General features: G+C 41.8%; 1 protein-coding gene across 2 annotated transcripts; it reads right to left on the bottom strand.

Annotated features, from left to right (window-relative positions):
* Positions 1-1,845: 1,845 nt before the first annotated feature.
* ccni2.S (cyclin I family, member 2 S homeolog) lies at positions 1,846-16,954 on the bottom strand. 2 transcript variants are annotated; one of them, XM_018256179.2, is made up of 7 exons: positions 16,434-16,951; positions 12,532-12,687; positions 10,029-10,163; positions 7,519-7,593; positions 6,707-6,847; positions 4,957-5,187; positions 1,846-2,430 (listed from the first exon to the last, which is right to left on the bottom strand). In XM_018256179.2, exons 2-7 carry the CDS (start codon positions 12,643-12,645, stop codon positions 2,041-2,043), a joined length of 1,086 nt encoding a protein of 361 aa, XP_018111668.1. In that variant the 5' UTR covers positions 12,646-12,687; positions 16,434-16,951; the 3' UTR covers positions 1,846-2,040. The 2 variants fall into 2 exon arrangements, with proteins under 2 accessions (XP_018111668.1, XP_018111669.1); XM_018256180.2 differs by lacking the exon at positions 10,029-10,163 and having other exon boundaries at positions 16,434-16,954.
* Positions 16,955-18,950: the final 1,996 nt, after the last annotated feature.

The raw sequence follows: 18,950 nt of genomic DNA, 5'->3' as shown, positions 1-18,950 counted from the left end.
ACTCACAAGGCAATTTGTTCCTTTTAGGAAATAAGGAACTTATCAACGCCAAATGTACACTAAACCGGGATATACACGTATCCAAATCATTGGTCCAAATTGACAAAAATATTGTGGAAAGTGTCTGTTCACTGGGATGGCACAGTTTTATTGCTCTGTTTGATCAAGCCAATAGCCAAACGATTAGATCTTTTGCTGTGTTGCCATTCTAATAAATATCTTATATCTAATGCACTATGCACCTCTCAAATAAAATTATCACTTTTTGGATAAATCGACTGTGATCCAACAGGACGGCATGTGGAAACGGACATGCATAAATGATAAAATAATATGAAACAAGAGCCAATGTAACAACAACGCATCTGATCTGTGCAAACTGCTGCCTTGCAGGAGCTAAACTACAATTCTTCCTCTTCCTTCACACAAATTAAGATACTGCTGCATATTCATTTTTGGATCCATAAAAAAAAACAAAAAAAAACAAAAAAACACATATTGGACCCTTAGGGACGTCAAATACAAAACACAGGAAACACGTCTGCTATTCCAGTTTGAATTGCATATAAATACATTTAAAAAGATTAAGCTCTTTTTTTCTGAAAAATATTAATAAAATGAGTATTTCTGTTCTGTAAGTCTGTCACTCCCACATTTAAATAAGCAGGTATCAGCATATGTTGCTTTTGAAGCAATTTTCTCATTATGGCATTGCCCAACTTGCATCAAAGGGACTGGCATTCTTTTCATTTCCCAGAATTCTCTGCCTCCACCCGATACCAAACTATCCCTGTATAAAACCCTCTGTACAAATTTAAGGGTCAGGGCACAAGCTCAGATTCGGGGAGATTGGTTGCCCGGCGACAAATCTCCTCTTTTTCGGGGCGACTAATCTCCCTGAACTGGCACTCGGAGCTCTTAGTTTTACGAAGTTGCCCGAAGTTACCTCGTGAGGCAACTTCGGAAATGGAGTGCTCCGAGTGCCATCCCAATGGCGATTTTCATTCTGCCTGGCGGGAAGGCAGTTCGGGGAGATTAACTATGATTAAGTGTTTATGAGACGTAAAGGTGGCCATACACGGGCCGATAAAAGCTGCCGACAGACTGAGTCGGCAGCTTATTGGCTCGTGTATGGGGGACCACAACGGGCTTCCCCGATCGAGATCTGGCCGAAAGTCGGCCAGATCTCAATCGGACGGGATTAAAAATCCCATCGGATCGCGGCCGCATCTGTTCGTTGATGCGGTCCCGCGATCCGACCGCCCGTTTGCGAACGCTAGGATCCGATCGTTGGGCCCTAGGGCCCACGATCGGATCAGCCCGATATTGCCCACCTCAAGGTGGGCATATCGGAGGGAGATCTGCTCGTTTGGCGACATCGCCAAACGAGCGGATCTATCCATGTATGGCCACCTTTAGGCTGTGGACACAATAAAACTTTCTTTACTTTTAACTATTAGCCTGGTGGAAGTTTGCCTTCATTGAGTGCCTGCTCCAAAAGGTTTTTCAGTTTGTCCGCTCCCCGTGCCGAGGGCTCAGGGCGGTGCACCTGGGCCTCTTCCCTTATGTGGTGAGTAATCACTTTATAGTTAGAGACCCTTACATCTCAGATTTATCATAGTTCAGGGAAATTAGTCGGCCTGAAGAAGAGGTGAGTAATCGCCCTGAATCTAAGTGTGTGCCCTGACCCTAAGGCAGTCCCTGAGTGTCGATTTCTGGTTCTATAACAAAAACTCAATGCGTGTCCTATAAACTGTAACTGTCAATAACATGATAAGTCGAGGCAAATCATAATTAGATACCAGATTTCACAAGGTTAACAGAGAAAGGGTTTTAGCAAACTGCATCACCTGATGATATGTACCTAAAGAAGTGCACAGGGCATTGCTGTACAACTCGCATTATCATGAAAGGCAGTAAGGAGACTCTCATATTTGGCAAAGAGATTTGGATTTGGCAAGATGGGAAGAAGACAGCATTTCCTAAAGGAAAAGTAAGGCCCTTGCATCATTGCTTTGGATAGTGAGCCTAACAAGGTATTTACTGGTCTGGAGCCTGCAAGGCAGGACAGGGACAGCTGGTTTCTTGTAGCTGCGTCTTGCTTGTCATCATCTCCTGTATCATTCTATCCTCCGAGACACTTTCTTCATTATACAGATACCGGAAACCATCGTAAAACTCAGTCTCCATGATTTCCTCTTCGGCTTGTTTCCTGGCAGAGAGAAGAACTCCAGGAATGGGAGGATTCATGTTCATGCCTATTGGCTGTGGATAACACCCTGCGGGAGAACAGGCAGAGGATTTCTCTTGGTGATAGGCCAGAGGGTTTCTTTTGGCAGAAATTAAAACATAGACATGGTTGGACGGAGACAGCATTCCAAGGTGTTGGTCCACCAGTTCTTTACAAAGAATAAAATTGGCACTGTCAACCTGCAATGAAGATATGAAAGTTCAGTACATCATTTAAACGATTCCCTATACGCACATACAATATAATAAAGCTTTAACAATAATGAATAGCTTTGTCACTCTTAAAGGCGTTCTGAAACACTAAACTGGCACAAAGCAACTCAAACAAACTATACGTCCTGTTATCCAGAAACCCATTATCCAGAAAGCTCCGAAATACGGAAAGGCCGTCTCCCATAGACTCCATTTTATCCAAATAATCCACATTTTTAAAAATAATTTCCTTTTTCTCTTTAATAATAAAACAATACCTTGTATTTGATCCAAACTAAGATATAGTTCTGGAAGCAGAACCAGCCTATTGGGTTTATTTTATGTTTACATGATTTTCTAGTAGACTTAAGGTATTAAGCGCGTGGCGCTCGATTTCTCCTCCCTGCCTTCCTTATAGGCGATAGCCAGAGAGGAGAAATCAAGGAGATTCGGTAAGTTAGTTCTTAAAGAAGGCTGTGCGATATTAAAGTTTAGTTAGTCTTTTTTTTAGTTTTTTTGTGGTATACGAACGATTTTTAAAAAGAAAAGTTACTGGTCCTTTAACAATATGTAATGAAGGTACATACAGTAAAGGTTAAAAAACTGCATATAATCTTAATATAAATGTTTTTCAGGGGACCAGATACATGGTGTAAAACCCAGGAAAATGTTAAACCAGGGAACTATAAACTGCAGAACCAGTGACTGCAGCAAAATAATGCTCCAAATAGAATCTGAGTTTATCTGTTTAAATCTGGCTCCATATTCTTTGTTCCTGCAACTGGAGTTGGAAACAGTAAAGGGGATATAAAGGCAAAAATAAAATCCAATACAAATCTCTACACAGTCGCCGACTGCTTTACAGGAAGACAAACAAAGCTGCTTGAGTTCTGCATGGCTGGGGCTCCCCCTGCTGTTCATAAGTATGATTGTTTCCCTGCTCAGCAGTTAGGGACCATCTGACAATTCCTATCCACAGCAGTAAATGAAGGGAGAATTTCACTGCATACAGTCAGGTTTCTTATAAAAACGGTACACATTTTTTAATTAAAGTATATTGGAGATAGGTTTCTTTTTCATTAAAGAAAGTAAAAATTGGATTTTATTTTTGTGCTTTACATGCCCTTCAAGTAAAAAAAAGTCTGACTAAAATATAATCCACACTTTGACCTTATTTAAAATTGAAAAACACTCGATAAAATTGACACGGAAAAAAACCTCTAAAAATGGCCAAAACAAATTTTTTCTGAAATTGCTTGAAACCCCCAAATTTTTGGGATTTTTTGCACATAAATCAGCATAGGCAATAATATCTTCAGATATGAAATGGGACCTTTGCCATTGACCCCGGCAGCTTGGAGAGTATTTTCGGATTCTGACTTTTTCCATCCTTGAGTTTTTTTTTTTCTACTAAAAATTCAGATTTTATAAAATTTTTCATTTTTTTGGCATTCGGACTTTAATAAATAACCCCCTTAATGAGGATGGTTAAATAAAGGCTGCTACATCGAATCATGGCCATTCAGGAAGACTTTTATCTTGAAAACATGATTGTTTGTATGAAAATATGTAGGTCTGCAAAGTGGCCATGCAGGTAAGGAAACCAGTCTTGAACCTATCAGGAACATTAGCAATTGCCACCATCTATTGGCCTAGTGAGATAAACTGGCTCAAACAGCAATATCTGTTCATGTATAAAATGATGAAAAAAAATATATATCAGCCTGCCCAAACAACAAAACAATATTCAAAAAATCATCACCAAAAAAAAGTTATACAAATGTTTTATCCAACAACATCAGTACAAGTAAAATCTACATTTAGGGGCAGATTTATTAAGGGTCGAATTTGAGGTTTCGGAAAAAATTTTTGGGTCAAGTTCGAATTGTGAATTATCCAAAATCAATTCAAGTTTTAATCCGAATTCCAAGATTTATCATATTTTGGCCCTTGAAGAACTCAAATTCGACAATTTGCCACCTTAAACCTGACGAATTGCTGTATAAATCAATAAGAGATCCAGGGATGGTGATTTTTGCAGCTACTGATGTGTGGGATGGGCCGATACCCATGGGAAGGTCGAGTTCGGGCCGACCTCACACCCCCATTGGCGGGTCCGGGTCGAGCTCTCCTTCCTGCTCTTCCCGCCGCCACCTTACACGGCTGAATTATATTCAAGTTTTCGGGTCTATTAAATTCGTCCGAGCTGAGAAAATACAATTTTATGAACATATTTTGACTGGTCGAATTTCGAGTTTATGAGAGTTTAAAACCCTTACATGAATTCTAAATTCGACCCTTGATAGATGTCCCTCCCTGTCCCCTGGGCTATAAACAAATTTCCCATTCTTAAACTTCCTTTCAACCTGGAAGCTACAGTCTGTGTTCCAACCCCATAAACATAACCCAAGTGTAAAGTATATGTTCCACAATACCCTGTGTGAATTCTATTAGCAGTAAGGTCAAGCAATATGGCATCTTTGCAAAACCATAGCTGCCAGTTTTGACACCTACCTTTGCTTTCTTCAGCAGCTCAGTAATGGCAGGGAACCAATCAGCAGTTAGCTTCTCCAGCTCCAAGGTAATAATGACCAGAGCCAATGTGGAGCCTCTGAACTGCACTAAGTGGTGACATGCCATGCAATGCTGGAGCTGTCTAGTCAAGAGAGCCAAGTGGTGGGACGGATTCATCAGAGAAAGACAGTGGAAGAGGTGAGGCAAGTTGGACATCAACATGGCATGGAACTGCAGGAAGAGAACTATGATCAACGTACTTGACTTTGTTGTGCCCGTCTTTTCATTTTTGTTGAGCAAACCTAGTCACAGATATAAGATCAGGAAGCTTGGAATGTGGCAACTTGTTTTCCACCCTCTCTATGTTCTCTAAATACAACCACCATTTTTCCGGTTTCTTACCATAGCTAATTTATGATCCACGTGGCCCGTATCTTACACTAATCAAGTCATTGCATACAATTAACAGAAATTTTCCGGAGTCTAAAAAAAAAAACGCAACAAGCAAACCTCAGGTAACATGAATTCATTATGGCCTCTCTTGCTGTCAATCTTATATTTAAATATGACTTATTTTTACCTACGGTACATGCAAGATTGTGGTTCCGGATTTTAGGAGTTTACTAAAGGAATTGTTCAGTGTAAAAATAAAAACTAGGTAAATAGATAAACTGTGCAAAATAAAAAATGTTTCTAATATAGTTAGTTAGCCAAAAATGTAATGTATAAAGGCTGGAGAGACTGGATGTGTAACATAATAACCAGAACACTACTTCCTGCTTTGCGCCTCTCTTGGTTTCCACTGATTGGTTACCAGGCAGTAACCAATCAGACTTGAGGGGGGCCACATGGGCCATACCTGTTGCTTTTGAATCTGAGCTGAATGCTGAGGATCAATTGCAAACTCACTGAACAGTTATGTCCCATGTGGCCCCCCTTCAAGTCTCGCTTGACTAACTCAGAGTTAGAGATCTGAAAAGCAGGAAGTAATGTTCTGGCTATTATGTTAGACATCCAATCACTCCAGCCTTTATACATTACATTTTTGGCTAACTAACTATATTAGAAACATTTTTTATTTTGCCTATTTACCCAGTTTTTATTTTTACACTGAAGTGTTCTTTTAAGCCACTACAACCTTACTACCAGTAAAGTAGGTCACTTTTGGGTTCCTGCCATGACCCAATATTAATGAGTGCAGGGACACTGGAAATCTTCTTATTCCATCTGCAATCTGCAGGATCAAGTAGAATACAGGGCAAGTGAAAGGCACGCCCTACGTTGGGAGGCTGCTCACTTTAGAAACCTCCTGCAAATTAAAGGGGTGGTTCAACTTTAGGTTAACTTTTACTATGTTATAGAGTGGTCAAATCTAAGCAACTTTTCGATTGGTCTTCATGATTTATTTTCTATAGTTTTTGAATTATTTGCCTTTTTCTTCTGAGTCCTTCAAGCTTTCAATTGGGAGTCGCTGACCCCCATCTATAAAACAAATGCTCAGTAATGCTCAACCTCTTCCATCTCTAGAATGAATTCAGTTCTGACCAGGCCTAACTGCCCCAACATCTGTTCCCTAAACTTATGTTCTTAAGGCAGAATGGAAGCAAATCACATCCACAACATTTCACATGTAGCAGAAAGCTATCCCACAATAGTGGAGGTCATTATACCCCCTAGAATGAGATCCTGGCAATCAATATGTATAGTTTAAACCTTAACATACCAATGATATATAAGTAAATATACTTACTGTGTTCAGAAAGTCCACAGGTGTGGCAGTGTATAGATCCCACTGCAGCTTATCCAGCACAATCCTTTCCATTCTTAGAATCTCAGCGGAGGAACACATACACCCACTCTGCACTGCCAGTTCCTTGACTGAAGGTATTTTCTGCAATTTATCAAACAGAAAAAACATGAGGAAATATGTTCGCAAGTCTGTGCCTTTACTTGCAACGGGGAATTAAAAGACATTCTGTGTAACAAGAGAAAAATCTGGCTACAAGTATTCAAACATACTCAATGATATATTAGCCCTCTGACTATGCTGCCTATGTGGATCTGCATAGAATATCTACGATCAAAAAGAGCCTATAATTGGGGGCAGATTTATCAAGGGTCGAATTGAAAATTTTAATTTTTTCTATTTTTTATGGTCAAAAATGGTCAAATTTAACGAAGGATTTATTCAAATTCGATTAGTTTTTTTGTTTTTTTTTAGAAAAATTCCAATTTGATTTTTGAGATTTATCATACTCTGAACTCAAATTCGACTCTCCGCCACCTAAAACCTGCCAAATTAACTGTTTAAAGGAGAATTCAATCCTTTAGCAAAAAAAAAAAACTTTTTAAAATTTTTAAATCCAAAGGGAAAATAAAAAAAGGTCTAGAATAGTAATTGCTTTTAGGTAATTGTGATCGTGTTGTTAGTGTATATTCATGTATGTTCATCAAGTTGTCAACAGTTAATTCTCTAAATACAGAATATTTTCATGACAATTCGGCAGTTGTCACCCGGTCATAACCCAGGTGTCGTTTTTCTCACATGACCCAGTAACGTACCTCATCTTCTTCACTTGTTTTCGCTGCAAGGAACAAACACGTAACAGTAATGCAGCGCAAGTACTTCACCTGGGCCTGAGGAAGAGAGAGAAAAAAAACATATCACTCGCCCCCTCAAACGAAGCAATACCCATTAAAGGGGTTGTTCAGGGGCGGAGCTACCGGGGGAGCAGGGGGGGCGAGCGGGCCAGGGCCCGCACCCCCTCAGGGCCCCCCGGCAGTCCGCGTGCCGCATATTCCCGGCCAGTTCCAGGTATACGGAGGGGGGCGGGGGGCCCGGCTGCGCGTCCTGCGCCAGGGCCCGCCCCCCTCTAGTTCCGTTTCTGGGGTTGTTTACCTTCTAAACCATTTTCTAGTTGGAGTTGTTTACAGGTTCTTCTCCAGAAATAAAGACTTTTTTCAATTGCTTCCTATTTTTCCAAATATAAGTTTACAGTCCCTGTCTCTATCGTTTCAGGTAATTCAGGTGCAGATTCTGGGCAGTTACAATTTTGCAACATTGAGTTGATACATTTCTCAGCAGTATCTCTGGAGTATTAGCAACTATTGTATCAATTCTAACAGCTGCTGTAATGAAACCCAGAGATTCTGCTCAGCAGGGACAAAGATAACAAATGTATCAACTAAATGTATCCATTTAGAACAGTTAAAGAGTCGGCGACCCCCCTCCCAGAGCTGCTTTAGAAAGATGAAAAATTTGATTTACACTTCAATATTACAAAATCGTCACACATAGAAAGTAATTGGGAAAAGTATTTATATGGTGAATAATCTGAAACCTACTGAACTGAAAAATGTGTTGGAAGACAAATAACCCCTTTAATCATTACCCACCCCTTTTAACCGTTTCATCACTGGAAAGCATGACTGGTTGCACTTTTTTGTTTTATTGTTCATTGTGAGGCTATTTGCACGTGGGGAGATTTGTTGCCCACGTTTAAAGGAGAAGGAAACCAAATCGGCGCAAAAACCCTCCCCCCCTCCCGTGTGTTGCCCACCCTCCCCCCCTGGCCTACCCGTCTCGCTGGGCAAATGCCCCTAACTTGTTACTTACCCTTCTGCGCAGGTCCAGTCCAGGGAGTTCACCGATGCCATCTTCTTCCAAACGATCTTCTTCCTGCTTTGACCGGCGCATGCGCAGTAGGAGCATTTCGCCGGTACGATCTACTGCGCATGCGCCAAAAGTCACAAAGTGAAATCGGAAAACTTCGTGACTTTTGGCGCATGCGCAGTAGATCCGTACCGGCGAAATGCTCCTACTGCGCATGCCCCAAAACGCCGTTCAAAGCAGGAAGAAGATCGCGTTGAAGAAGATGGTGCCTGTGAACTCCGTGGACTGGACCTGCGCAGAAGGGTAAGTAACAAGTTAGGGGCATTTGCCCAGCGGGACGGGTAGGCCAGGGGGAGGAGGGAGGGTGGGCAACACATGGGAGGGGGGGAGGGTTTTTGCGCCGACAAGGTTTCCTTTCCCTTTAAATCTGCTTAAAATTTTCCCGAAATGCTTTCCCATCAAAGCGTGTATATTTTTTCCCACTGGCAATTTATTTTACAGTCACTGGCAATATGCAGAAGCACAGATTTAAGCTCAGGGGACAAAGTTCCCCATGTACCAATTAGGGATGTACCGAATCTACTTTTTTGGATTCGGCTGAAACCCCGAATCCTTTGCGAAAGATTCGGCCCGAATACCGAACCCTAATTTGCATATGCAAATTAGGGGAGGGAAGGGGAAACCATTTTTTTACTTCCTTGTTATGTGACAAAAAGTCACGTGATTTCCCTCCCCGCCCATAATTTACATATGCAAATTAGGATTCGGTTCGGCCAGGCAGAATCCGAATCCTGCTTAAAAAGGCCGAATCCCGAACCGAATCCTGGATTCGGTGCATCCCTAGTACCAATAGCCGTAGTTGTATATCCTTCTCCAACACTTACGTGTTAAGATTTCATATAACACATAAATGTTTAATGAATGAATATTGAATCCCTAGTATCTTCTCTGAATGTTGCACCTATTCACAAACCTAAATAAAAAAAGTCTATAATGGCAAAAAGTGCAATGCAGAAGAAGGGGGAAAAACAAAAGAAAATATAAAGTACATGTATGGAACCTGTTATCCAGATTGTTCAGGACCTGGGGTTGTCCAAATAAGAGATCATTCCATAATTTCTTAGGCTACTAAAATCATTTGAATATTAATAAAACTTAATAGGATTGTTCTGCCACCAATAAGGATTCGTTTGAGGGGATCAAGTACAACGCACTGTTTTATTATTATAGAGAAATAAAAAAAGGAAACCATTTTTACAAATGTATTTGATTAAAATGGAGCCAATGGGAGGTGGCCGTAATTTAGAGTTTTCTAGATAACGGGTTTCCGGATAACAGATCCCCCACCTGTAATGCCTTATCGATGTGGTGGTCATTTTAGTTTCAAAATTATTATATTTTCTAAAAAAATTATATTTTCTAAAAAAAAAAAAAAAAAAGCCACCAAAAGATTATTTACCTTTACTGATGCCAACATGCGGTTAAGAATACTGACAGCCAGACCAAATGTTTCGGGATAAAAATGAAAGCGCAGCGTCACTTCTTCTATCCACAGGACTGCCTGCTCATAATGTGTCAGAGAGATATCTGTGCCCTGTCAGGAAAACAGAATATTAGGGGCCGAACCCCTGAATCCTTTGTAAAAGATTCGGCAGAATACCTTACCGAATGCGAACCCTAATTTGCATATGCAAATTAGGGGTGGGAAGGGGAACCTTTTTTTTTTTACTTCCATGTTTGGTGACAAAGTCACGTGATTTCCTTCCCTGCCCCTAATTTACATATGCAAATTAGGATTCGGCCTAGCAGAAGGATTCAGTCGAATCCTGCTTAAAAAGGCCAAATTCTGTCCGAATCCCGAACCGAATCCTGGAATCGGTGCATCCCTACAGAATATACATATTTTAGTATTTCTAAGCAAAAAAACTTCTTATGCACAGTATCACCCCTGGCTAGACAGACTCAGCAACACCCATAATTCACGGTCTCCTTCATCATCAATGATCGATAGATTAAGTTTACTTATTTGTCCATTTATGGAGCCCTCCAATATTTGCTGAATGGACAGGTTTAAAAATCTGACCGGGGCGAGGACCACGTGGGCTTGCTGATTGCTGTCCCTGTTGGCCTGTATTACCGTTGCTGTGATCTAATCATTTAGCCCGAGGGCCAACAATTGGATAAGTCGGATATCGCCCAACTCAAGGTGAGCATATTAGGAACAGATCCATTTGTATTGCAATCTAGCCAAATTAATGGATCTTTCAGTGTATGGCCATCTTAAAGTGGACCTGTCACCCAGACACAAAAATCTGTATGATAAAAGTCATTTTCAAATTAAACATGAAATCCAATTTCTATTTTTTATTTAAGCATTCATAGCTGTTGTAAGCTCATTTAAAAATCTCAGCTGTCAATCAAATATTGTCTGCCCCTCCTCTGTGCCAGTGGCATAGAGGCGGGGCAGACAATTACTTTCACTTTCCATTCAGCACTTCTTAGATGTCTCTGCTCTCCATATATTCCCCCCGTTCTTTTTACCATTTAATTGTGTAGCCAGGACATGGGGATGGACATCGGGACCCCCATTCTGGTGCACAAACAAGATTCTGAGATGATACAAGGCTTGTCTTAATAACAGTGTCCACAAAATGGCTGCTGCCTGCTTGCTATAATTTTGAAATCCCAGACTGAAGGAAACAAGATTAAAATAATTTATATAGTGTAATTAAAGTTAATTTTGCTTGACTAATCTGACAAAATAGGATTTTGAATAATTGTTTTGGGTGACGGGTCCCCTTTAAGTCTACTAATTACTGTAATTAGTGCTCTACTTCAGAAAAAAGGGAGAAGTTGAAAGTTTTCTCCTTTCCACTTTTACTGGGCCATTTATAGCAATTTATTTCAAACTAAGTCCGGGGCAATTACTGCACACATACCAGTAAAAAGAGATTATCTTCCTTTTGACGAATGCTTTTCACATGAACAAAGTGATACAGCAGTCTACGTGAATATCTTGTGTGGGGTACACTGGAATTATGTGAACTGCCTTAATAACTGTGCACATTTCCTACAAGTGATATAGATACTCAAAGGGGCACATTTACCTAGGGTCGAATATCAAGGGTTAATTAACCCTCGATATTTCACCGTCAAAGTAAAATCCTTCGACTTCCAATATCGAAGTTGAAGGATTTACCGCTATTCCTACGATCAAAGGAATAATCGTTCGATCGAACAATTAAATCCTTTGGATCGAACGATTCGAAGGATTTTAATCCATCGATCAAAGGATATTCCTTCGATCAGGAAATTGTTAGGAAGCCTATGGGGACCTTCCCCATAGGCTCCTCGGTAGGTTTTAGGTGGCGAACTAGGGGGGTTGAAGAATTTTTTAAAGAGACAGTACTTCGACTATCGAATGGTCGAATAATCGAACGATTTTTAGTTCGAATCGTTTGATTCGAAGTCGAAGGTCGAAGTAGCCCATTCGATGATCGAAGTAGCCATATTCGACCATTCGAAATTCAAACTTTTTTTCCTCTATTCCTTCACTCAAACTAAGTAAATGGGCCCCAAAATGTACCATAAAATAAATCTGATTATTCCCCATGTGTTATGCTCATATTGTGTTGGAGTGAGGTTTATCATCATCATCATTTATTTATATAGCGCTGTCAAGATACGCAGGTTTATGTTGCCAAACAAACAAATTACAAAATTCTTGCATCTGCCAGCAACACATACTGTATATAAAATACCAAATGTATTATGGAGGCACCTTTGAGTTGCTACAGACCATTTTAAATGATGTACCTGGTTTCCAGTATTAAGAATCCTTCCTTTGTTGAATATAAATTGGCATTTAAATGCTACTTAAAGGTGCGGTATACAACTTTATAAGTGTCACCTATTATTAGAAATGTTAATAGATCACACCCACTTTAGACCTTTATTTATACCTTGAGAGTACCGCCTTCAAAAACAGGCACCTTCCACTTGGTGTTTTCTAACTGCAGGCTATTCTCCAGGCTTATCATTAAACGCTGGATGTCTGAAAGCCCCGTGCACTTCATGGCTGCTGGCAGTTTGTCCAGTTTTACTGCAGGCACAGATATCTAGGGAATAGAGAGAGGGTAATGATAATAGTATCCTTAAAAACCTCTTGTGTGATGCTGCTCACAATCCATGTACATGATTTCTTTTCTGTACCTGAACTATCAAATAATGAGCAATTAACATAAGGGGAATGGCAGCCGGAGAGTATTGTGTCAAATGTTTCCTTCACACGCAAATGCCACAGGCATTTTCCCACAATTACGTGATTGAAGTGTTTGGAGCGGGTGACTTCAATGCTTTTCTTTTAATAGATATTAAAACACAACTCCCAGTAAGAAACCTGGTCATCCCTGAAATCCGATGTGAAAGATAATGGTCCAACAATAAATACCAATTTCAAAAATTAACCGAGTCATGTAATAAACATAAACCAGACGTGACTAGCGGCATGCATCCCAAACAAAACCTGGATTCGGTGCATCCCTAATTCAAATATACAATCAATAACAGATCTTTCCGTAATTTGGATCTCCATACCTTAAGTCTACTAGAAAGTCATGCACATATTAAACACAATAATCTGGTTTTGCTTCCAAGAAGGAATCATTATATCATTGGGATCAAGTACAAGCTACTGTTTTATTACTACAGAGAAAAATGAAATCATTTTTAAAATTTTGATTACTTGATTAGAATGGAGTCTATGGGATATAACCTTTCCGTAATTCAGAGCTTTCTGGAAACCGGGTTTTCAGATAATGGATGCCATACCTGTATTTGTAAAGTGAAGTTCTGATAGGGCGCTACTTGTACCCTCTCCATACAAGCAAAAACCTCCTCCTTGATATGTGCCTTCAACCCACCCTCTAATGAAATGACTTACAAGTATAAAAGCTACTGTTATAAATGTACCTGTCCCTGGTGGCCTAGTGGGGCGGTGGGGACGCCCGCCGAAACGCTCGCAAGTTTGACTCCGGCTCATTGCCCAACGTAGGTCTACTTCTGATAGTTCCTGGGTGCGTTTTTAGTGTGTTTCTTCTGTGTTTGACCCTGCCTGTCCCTGTTTCTGCCAGTCCTGACCCTAGCCTGTAACTCAACCATTCTCTCGGATCCGGCCTTGAACCTTCTACTTTGGTATTCTGACCCGGCCTGTGACCTCGACTACGCTTTGTCTCTTGATTCTGTACTGCACCGTGTGTTGTGCTTCTGACCCTGCTACGCTTAGTCTCTCGGTTTGGTACTGCACCTTCCTGATTGGTATAGACCGGTCTGTCCCTGACTAGGCTCCTACCTGCTTTTGCAGGTACGATTCCCGTGCTCACCCAGAACTCTCTCTCTAGTTCTCCTGCATTAAGACCTGACAGCATCTGAGTAGTGGAGGGCTCACCCTAAGCCAAAGGCGGCTGCTACAGGCAGAAGCGCGGACTTAGACTGGAACCTTGGAGTTAGTTCTGGGTTTGGTAATCTACACATTACAGCTACACTTTTTACGCATCTTTCTATTCAGACCCTCTCCTATTCATATTCCAGTCACTTTTTCAAATCAATGCATGGTTGCTAGGGTAATTTGCATCCTAGCCACTTGCTGAAATTGCAAATTGGAAAGCTGAATAAAAAGCTCAAAAACCACAATTAACAAAAAATGAAAACCAACCTCAGAATATCACGGTCTACTTCATACTCAACAATCAAAAGTGAACAACCTATTTAAAGGGGTTGTTCACCTTTGAGTTAACTTTAAGAATGATGTAGACGGTGATATTCTGAGACAATTTGCAATTGGTTTTCATTTTTTATTATTTAAAGTTTTTGTGTTATTCAGCAGCTCTTCAATTTGCATTATAAACAATTTGGTAGCTAGGTTAGTTAACTGACAGCATGAGATGGGACAGTCAGGTTGGCAAAACAGTCAGGTTTAGGAACTTCAACTTACAATTACTTACAAAAACAAACCTCTCAGCAAAAATCAGCATGACCTATAGGTAACTTTTAATGTACATTCATATTTTAAAAAGTAGTTTTTTAGTGTCAGTATCACCTTAACTTAACAACAGTGGCTTTGTCGGTGGCCTGAAGGCTCTGGCATGAACAAGCCCTTGGTAAAGCTGGTCATAGATGCAAAGATCCGATTGTTTGAATCCTCGAACGATCGGACTTCCCCATCTCCCGACCTGCCACTAACCTTTCAGATCAAATAAAGTAGTAAAAAGAACAGATCAGCCGATGTACTACCTCTGATAGCAATCGTACGAATGTTATGTCCGACAAAAGCTAGTGACAGTATCCCACTGATATCGCCAGATTGGCAATACATGCAGAGATATTATCGGCAGCCAACAAAAATCTTTTAACCAGTCCGATCGACTGAACTACCGATTGGCATGGCACGACAGATGTCAGGACACTCCACACACAATCCGAAAATCGTACGAATCGAGGAGTCGTATGATCGGATCTTTGCGTCTATGGCCAGCTTAAGATGTCCCTGTGACTGTGTAGAGAGAACTCCACTTCCTGTCCTGTTCAGAAAAGGTGACATGGTGTCCATCCATTGTTTGGCGCTGGATTTCTCTTCCTTGGCTATCTCTCATGTACTGCCAGCATGTGACAGCAGCGGCTGGTGTGCGCCGCCTGCATCTTCCTATGCGGGGAAGTAGCTCCCTACTCAGTGTGCTCTCGTGATCTGTAATACAGCTTTTGGAGACCCTACGAGCGGTGTGACCCCTATAACGATAGCTGAACATCATCCAGGGGGCCTTGGAGCCAGCGTGCCGATGAGCCAGCAATCCACAGTCATGGACACCACGCTCCTGATGCAACAGGCACTTCACATGCTGTCAGTACATGAGAGAGCCAAGAAGGAGAAATCCAGCGCCGCACAATGGATGGTCGCCATGTCGCCTTTTCTGAACAGGACGTGGCGTTTCAGTAAGTTATTTCTTAATAAAGGCTTTGCAATTTTAACGGTTTTTTTTGGTGTTTATTTTTTGATGCATACTAACAAATTTTTTTAAAAAAAAAAAAATTTCATGTTACTGTTCCTTACTGTCAGGACTCTTGTTTTCTCTGTATTTACATACATTTATTTCTTGTTTTTCCCTTAACTTCCTTTTCTCTCTCCTTCAAGCTGGGCCGCATTCATATCCATCCTGGGCCGCAGGTTGGACACCCCTGCTATAGCCCAAGCTGCTCAATGCAACTCCCTGAAACCTATGGCATCACACAGGCTGAAACTCCATGCATCAATTGGGTTGTGCTGAGATTCCCCCAAATCTGACCTGGTTTACATGAAAAGAAAACAGATAAGGGCGGTGACACACGGTAAGATTCCGGGAGATTTAGGCGGCCAGTGACAATTCGCCTCTTCTTTGGCTGACTCCCCGAAAAGTCTTCCCACCGCTAGAATCTAAATGCTGGTGGGATGGCACTGGGAGCTCTTCGTTTTCAGAAAGTCACCTGGAGTCGCCTCACGAGGAAAAAGGAAAGCGAAGAGCCCCGAGTGTCATCCCGCTGGCGATCTACATTTTAGCCGGGGAGATCACTCGCCCGAAGAAGAGGTGATTTGTCGTAGGGCGACTAAATCTCTCTGAATCTTATTGTGTGTCACCACCCTAAGGAACAGCAAGACTGTCCCACTGTCAGGGGGTGCTGGGAGTTCTATTACAACCCTCAGCAGAGCAACAATGGGACAGAGGGGAGGTTTCAGGGGTCACGCCCACTCTGAGATTGGGAGCTGCTATTTGGGCGGGACGGAAGTGAAAGGAAAACCAATAGACATAGTACAGAGTGGGGGATATGATTTTACCTCTCCGAGTCCTCCCCTTGTCTAACGCTGCATCACTCCATGGTTTCTTCCGACGCAAGCTGCAAACCAAAATGGTAAAGGAGCGTCGTCTGGTGAGCGAGGGACCAGTGCAAAGCCCCGCAATCCTCAATCATATTAGGAGGCTTGTGCCAGGCAGGGTACCGACTACACGGGGTCATCAGAGTCGAGCTGATAGCGGGGCGCCCGGACGTGGATACCGAAGCCGAAACTAAACAGCAGGAACGACTGCCTTCTATTGTTTACAAGACTAGCGGAAGTACGGCTCTCGATTGCTTCAAACACAGGCCCCTCCCAGGGCGTGACGTACAGACAGGGAAATAGTGGGGCGGGGCAAATAGCTGGAATAACTACAGTACATTTTACACATTTATTCGCTCTGCAGCGAGGGAAACGCAAGCCTAGGCTGGTTGTATACAATCTCTACGTCGAGCTTGTGGAAGGCTTTCCCAGCAGCGGGAATCATGACTATAGGTTTTAGATCTTGCTGCCCCGCCCCAGGTGTGAATTACTGGGAGGAGTCGGACATGTACACAAATTAACTCCGCCCCGTTTGATTTTTCAGCCATTTGAGCTCCGCCCCGGAAGCACAAGGGGCAGTCCTACCTTGATTGTTTTTTTTTTTTGAAAGAGACGTATTATGTAAAAAACAAGAATGTGTCAGTGCATTAAACTCTTTTAGATGTAGAAGGAATGTACTTAAAAAAAAGTTGTGTTTCTGGTTACTTTATTATAAATTTCTGCAAAATCCATACTAGTCCCACCCATCTGTTTCACTTCCTGCTCCCTGAAGGCTGTGCAGGGGGCCTGCAGCTCTCAGCTCACTACACTGTAGAAAGGGAACCAATCAGCAGCTAGCATGACCTCATAGGGAACTGAAGCCTGTCTGTGATTGGCTGCCCCCTCCTACTGTGCTTGTAGCAGGGACCGTTAGGACACGCCCACCCCTCATTTAAAACACAGACAGAGAACAACTATAGGGAGCTCCAATAAAGGGGATATTTTTAAAAATAATATCAATTTTTAGCACCATGTTAAAGCAACACCATATATTACTTATAATTGTCTACAAAATTAGGGTTTTTTTCATTTATCCTCTATGTCTAGGGTTGCCATCTGGCCGGTATTTTACGGCCTGGCCGGTAAAAATGATGGTTGATCCCAATGTTATTAACAGGAAAAAAAGATAAATATATACGAAGGCCAGTATTGTTTTCCAGAAAAGGTGGCAACCCTACATATGTCTCCTTTAAGATTTGCGCTCTACTGAAAAAAAAGAAAGGAGAGAAGTAGCGTAAAGTAAAGAAAGTGCGCGCTGATGTTAGTATTTTTGCTTGGTCAGTTACATTAGTCACACGAAAAGAAGTCTTGGGTTTTGAAAGTAATAAATATGTATACATGCTGTATGAGCAATAGTGATGCGCTAGGAGAATTGTCAGTAATATTTTTAGAAAACAAAGGTGTAAACTGTTTATGAATTGGTATTTTGTCACTACAGGAACTCACACATTGTAATAAATGCAACGTAACACGCACAGATGAATGGCTGATAATTGTCCACAGCTATCTGTTATTTATATTGCAGCAACACACTTCTGCAGCACTTTACAGAGATTATACATCATTCACAGCAGTCCTTAGAGGAGCTTACAGTCTGGGGCAAATTGCTGGTAGTGTGCGCTATGCCAGTGCCACCTTTTTTTTTGCAGGGGGTGCCTTGGGGGGACAGGACTGATTATGTCGCTATCAGCGCCATGTCATTCACTAGGAAATCTGAACAGGAACTTTTTACCCGGGCAGTCCTTCCAAAAACAGGGCTGTCCAGGTGAAACCCTAATGCCACCTGCACTGTGAAGAAGCTCCAAGATGGAACATAGCATAGAACTAGCTAAGGGCCGCTCCTGAGTGAGTGCTATAAGTGGGAACCTTGCCTCAGGAGGCATCAAGCTACCAGTTACGAGGGGTGACTTTTAACTTTAAGAGCTGAATTTCAGGGTTTTAACCTACAAATTAGTCTCCACTTGTGCAGAGAGCACTATTGCACTCATTGCACTAGCGATGCAGCCCCACTTTGACACACTTCTTTGCTGATGTTTGAAGACCAGGGGCAGGGGTCGGTCAGCAGCTCCAGCACTCACTTCAGGCAATTTTGAAAAAAATACTATTGTTTGTCCTATATTAGCCTGCACATAGGTGCCCTTTAATTAAACACAGATCATTGCTTAATTGCTTGCCTTATTATAATGAAGTTTACCTGCTTGAGGGTAGTTCTATCCTGGGTCAGACTGGGCAGGTGGGACACTGGTAAAAACCCAGTGGGCCCGTCTGCCCAGACCCGCTCCCTGCACTCCTCTCCCTTCACTCCCTCCCTGAACCGGTCGCGATGATGCGCTGAAAAGAGGTATGTGCATGCACGTTCTTGGGGGGGGGGGCAGAGAGGACTTTGCTAGTTCTATCCGAAATTTCTTGAGGTAGTGGGGGCTTTTCAATGAGATGGGC

This window comes from Xenopus laevis, chromosome 3S (genome assembly GCF_017654675.1).
Source record: "Xenopus laevis strain J_2021 chromosome 3S, Xenopus_laevis_v10.1, whole genome shotgun sequence".
NCBI classification, from domain to species: domain Eukaryota; kingdom Metazoa; phylum Chordata; class Amphibia; order Anura; family Pipidae; genus Xenopus; species Xenopus laevis.
The sequence above is the reverse complement of the archived record's forward strand: the minus strand, read 5'-3'. Positions and strand labels throughout refer to the sequence as shown.

Excerpts from the sequence above, each read along its gene's own strand:
- ccni2.S (XM_018256179.2), bottom strand. The coding sequence starts at position 12,645 with ATGAAGTGCACGGGGCTTTCAGACATCCAGCGTTTAATGATAAGCCTG. Across the intron at positions 7,594-10,028 it reads GCATGTTGGCATCAGTAAAG|GCCCAGGTGAAGTACTTGCG; the intron begins GTAAATAATCTT and ends TCTCTTCCTCAG. Across the intron at positions 6,848-7,518 it reads AAACAAGTGAAGAAGATGAG|AAAATACCTTCAGTCAAGGA; the intron begins GTACGTTACTGG and ends GATAAATTGCAG.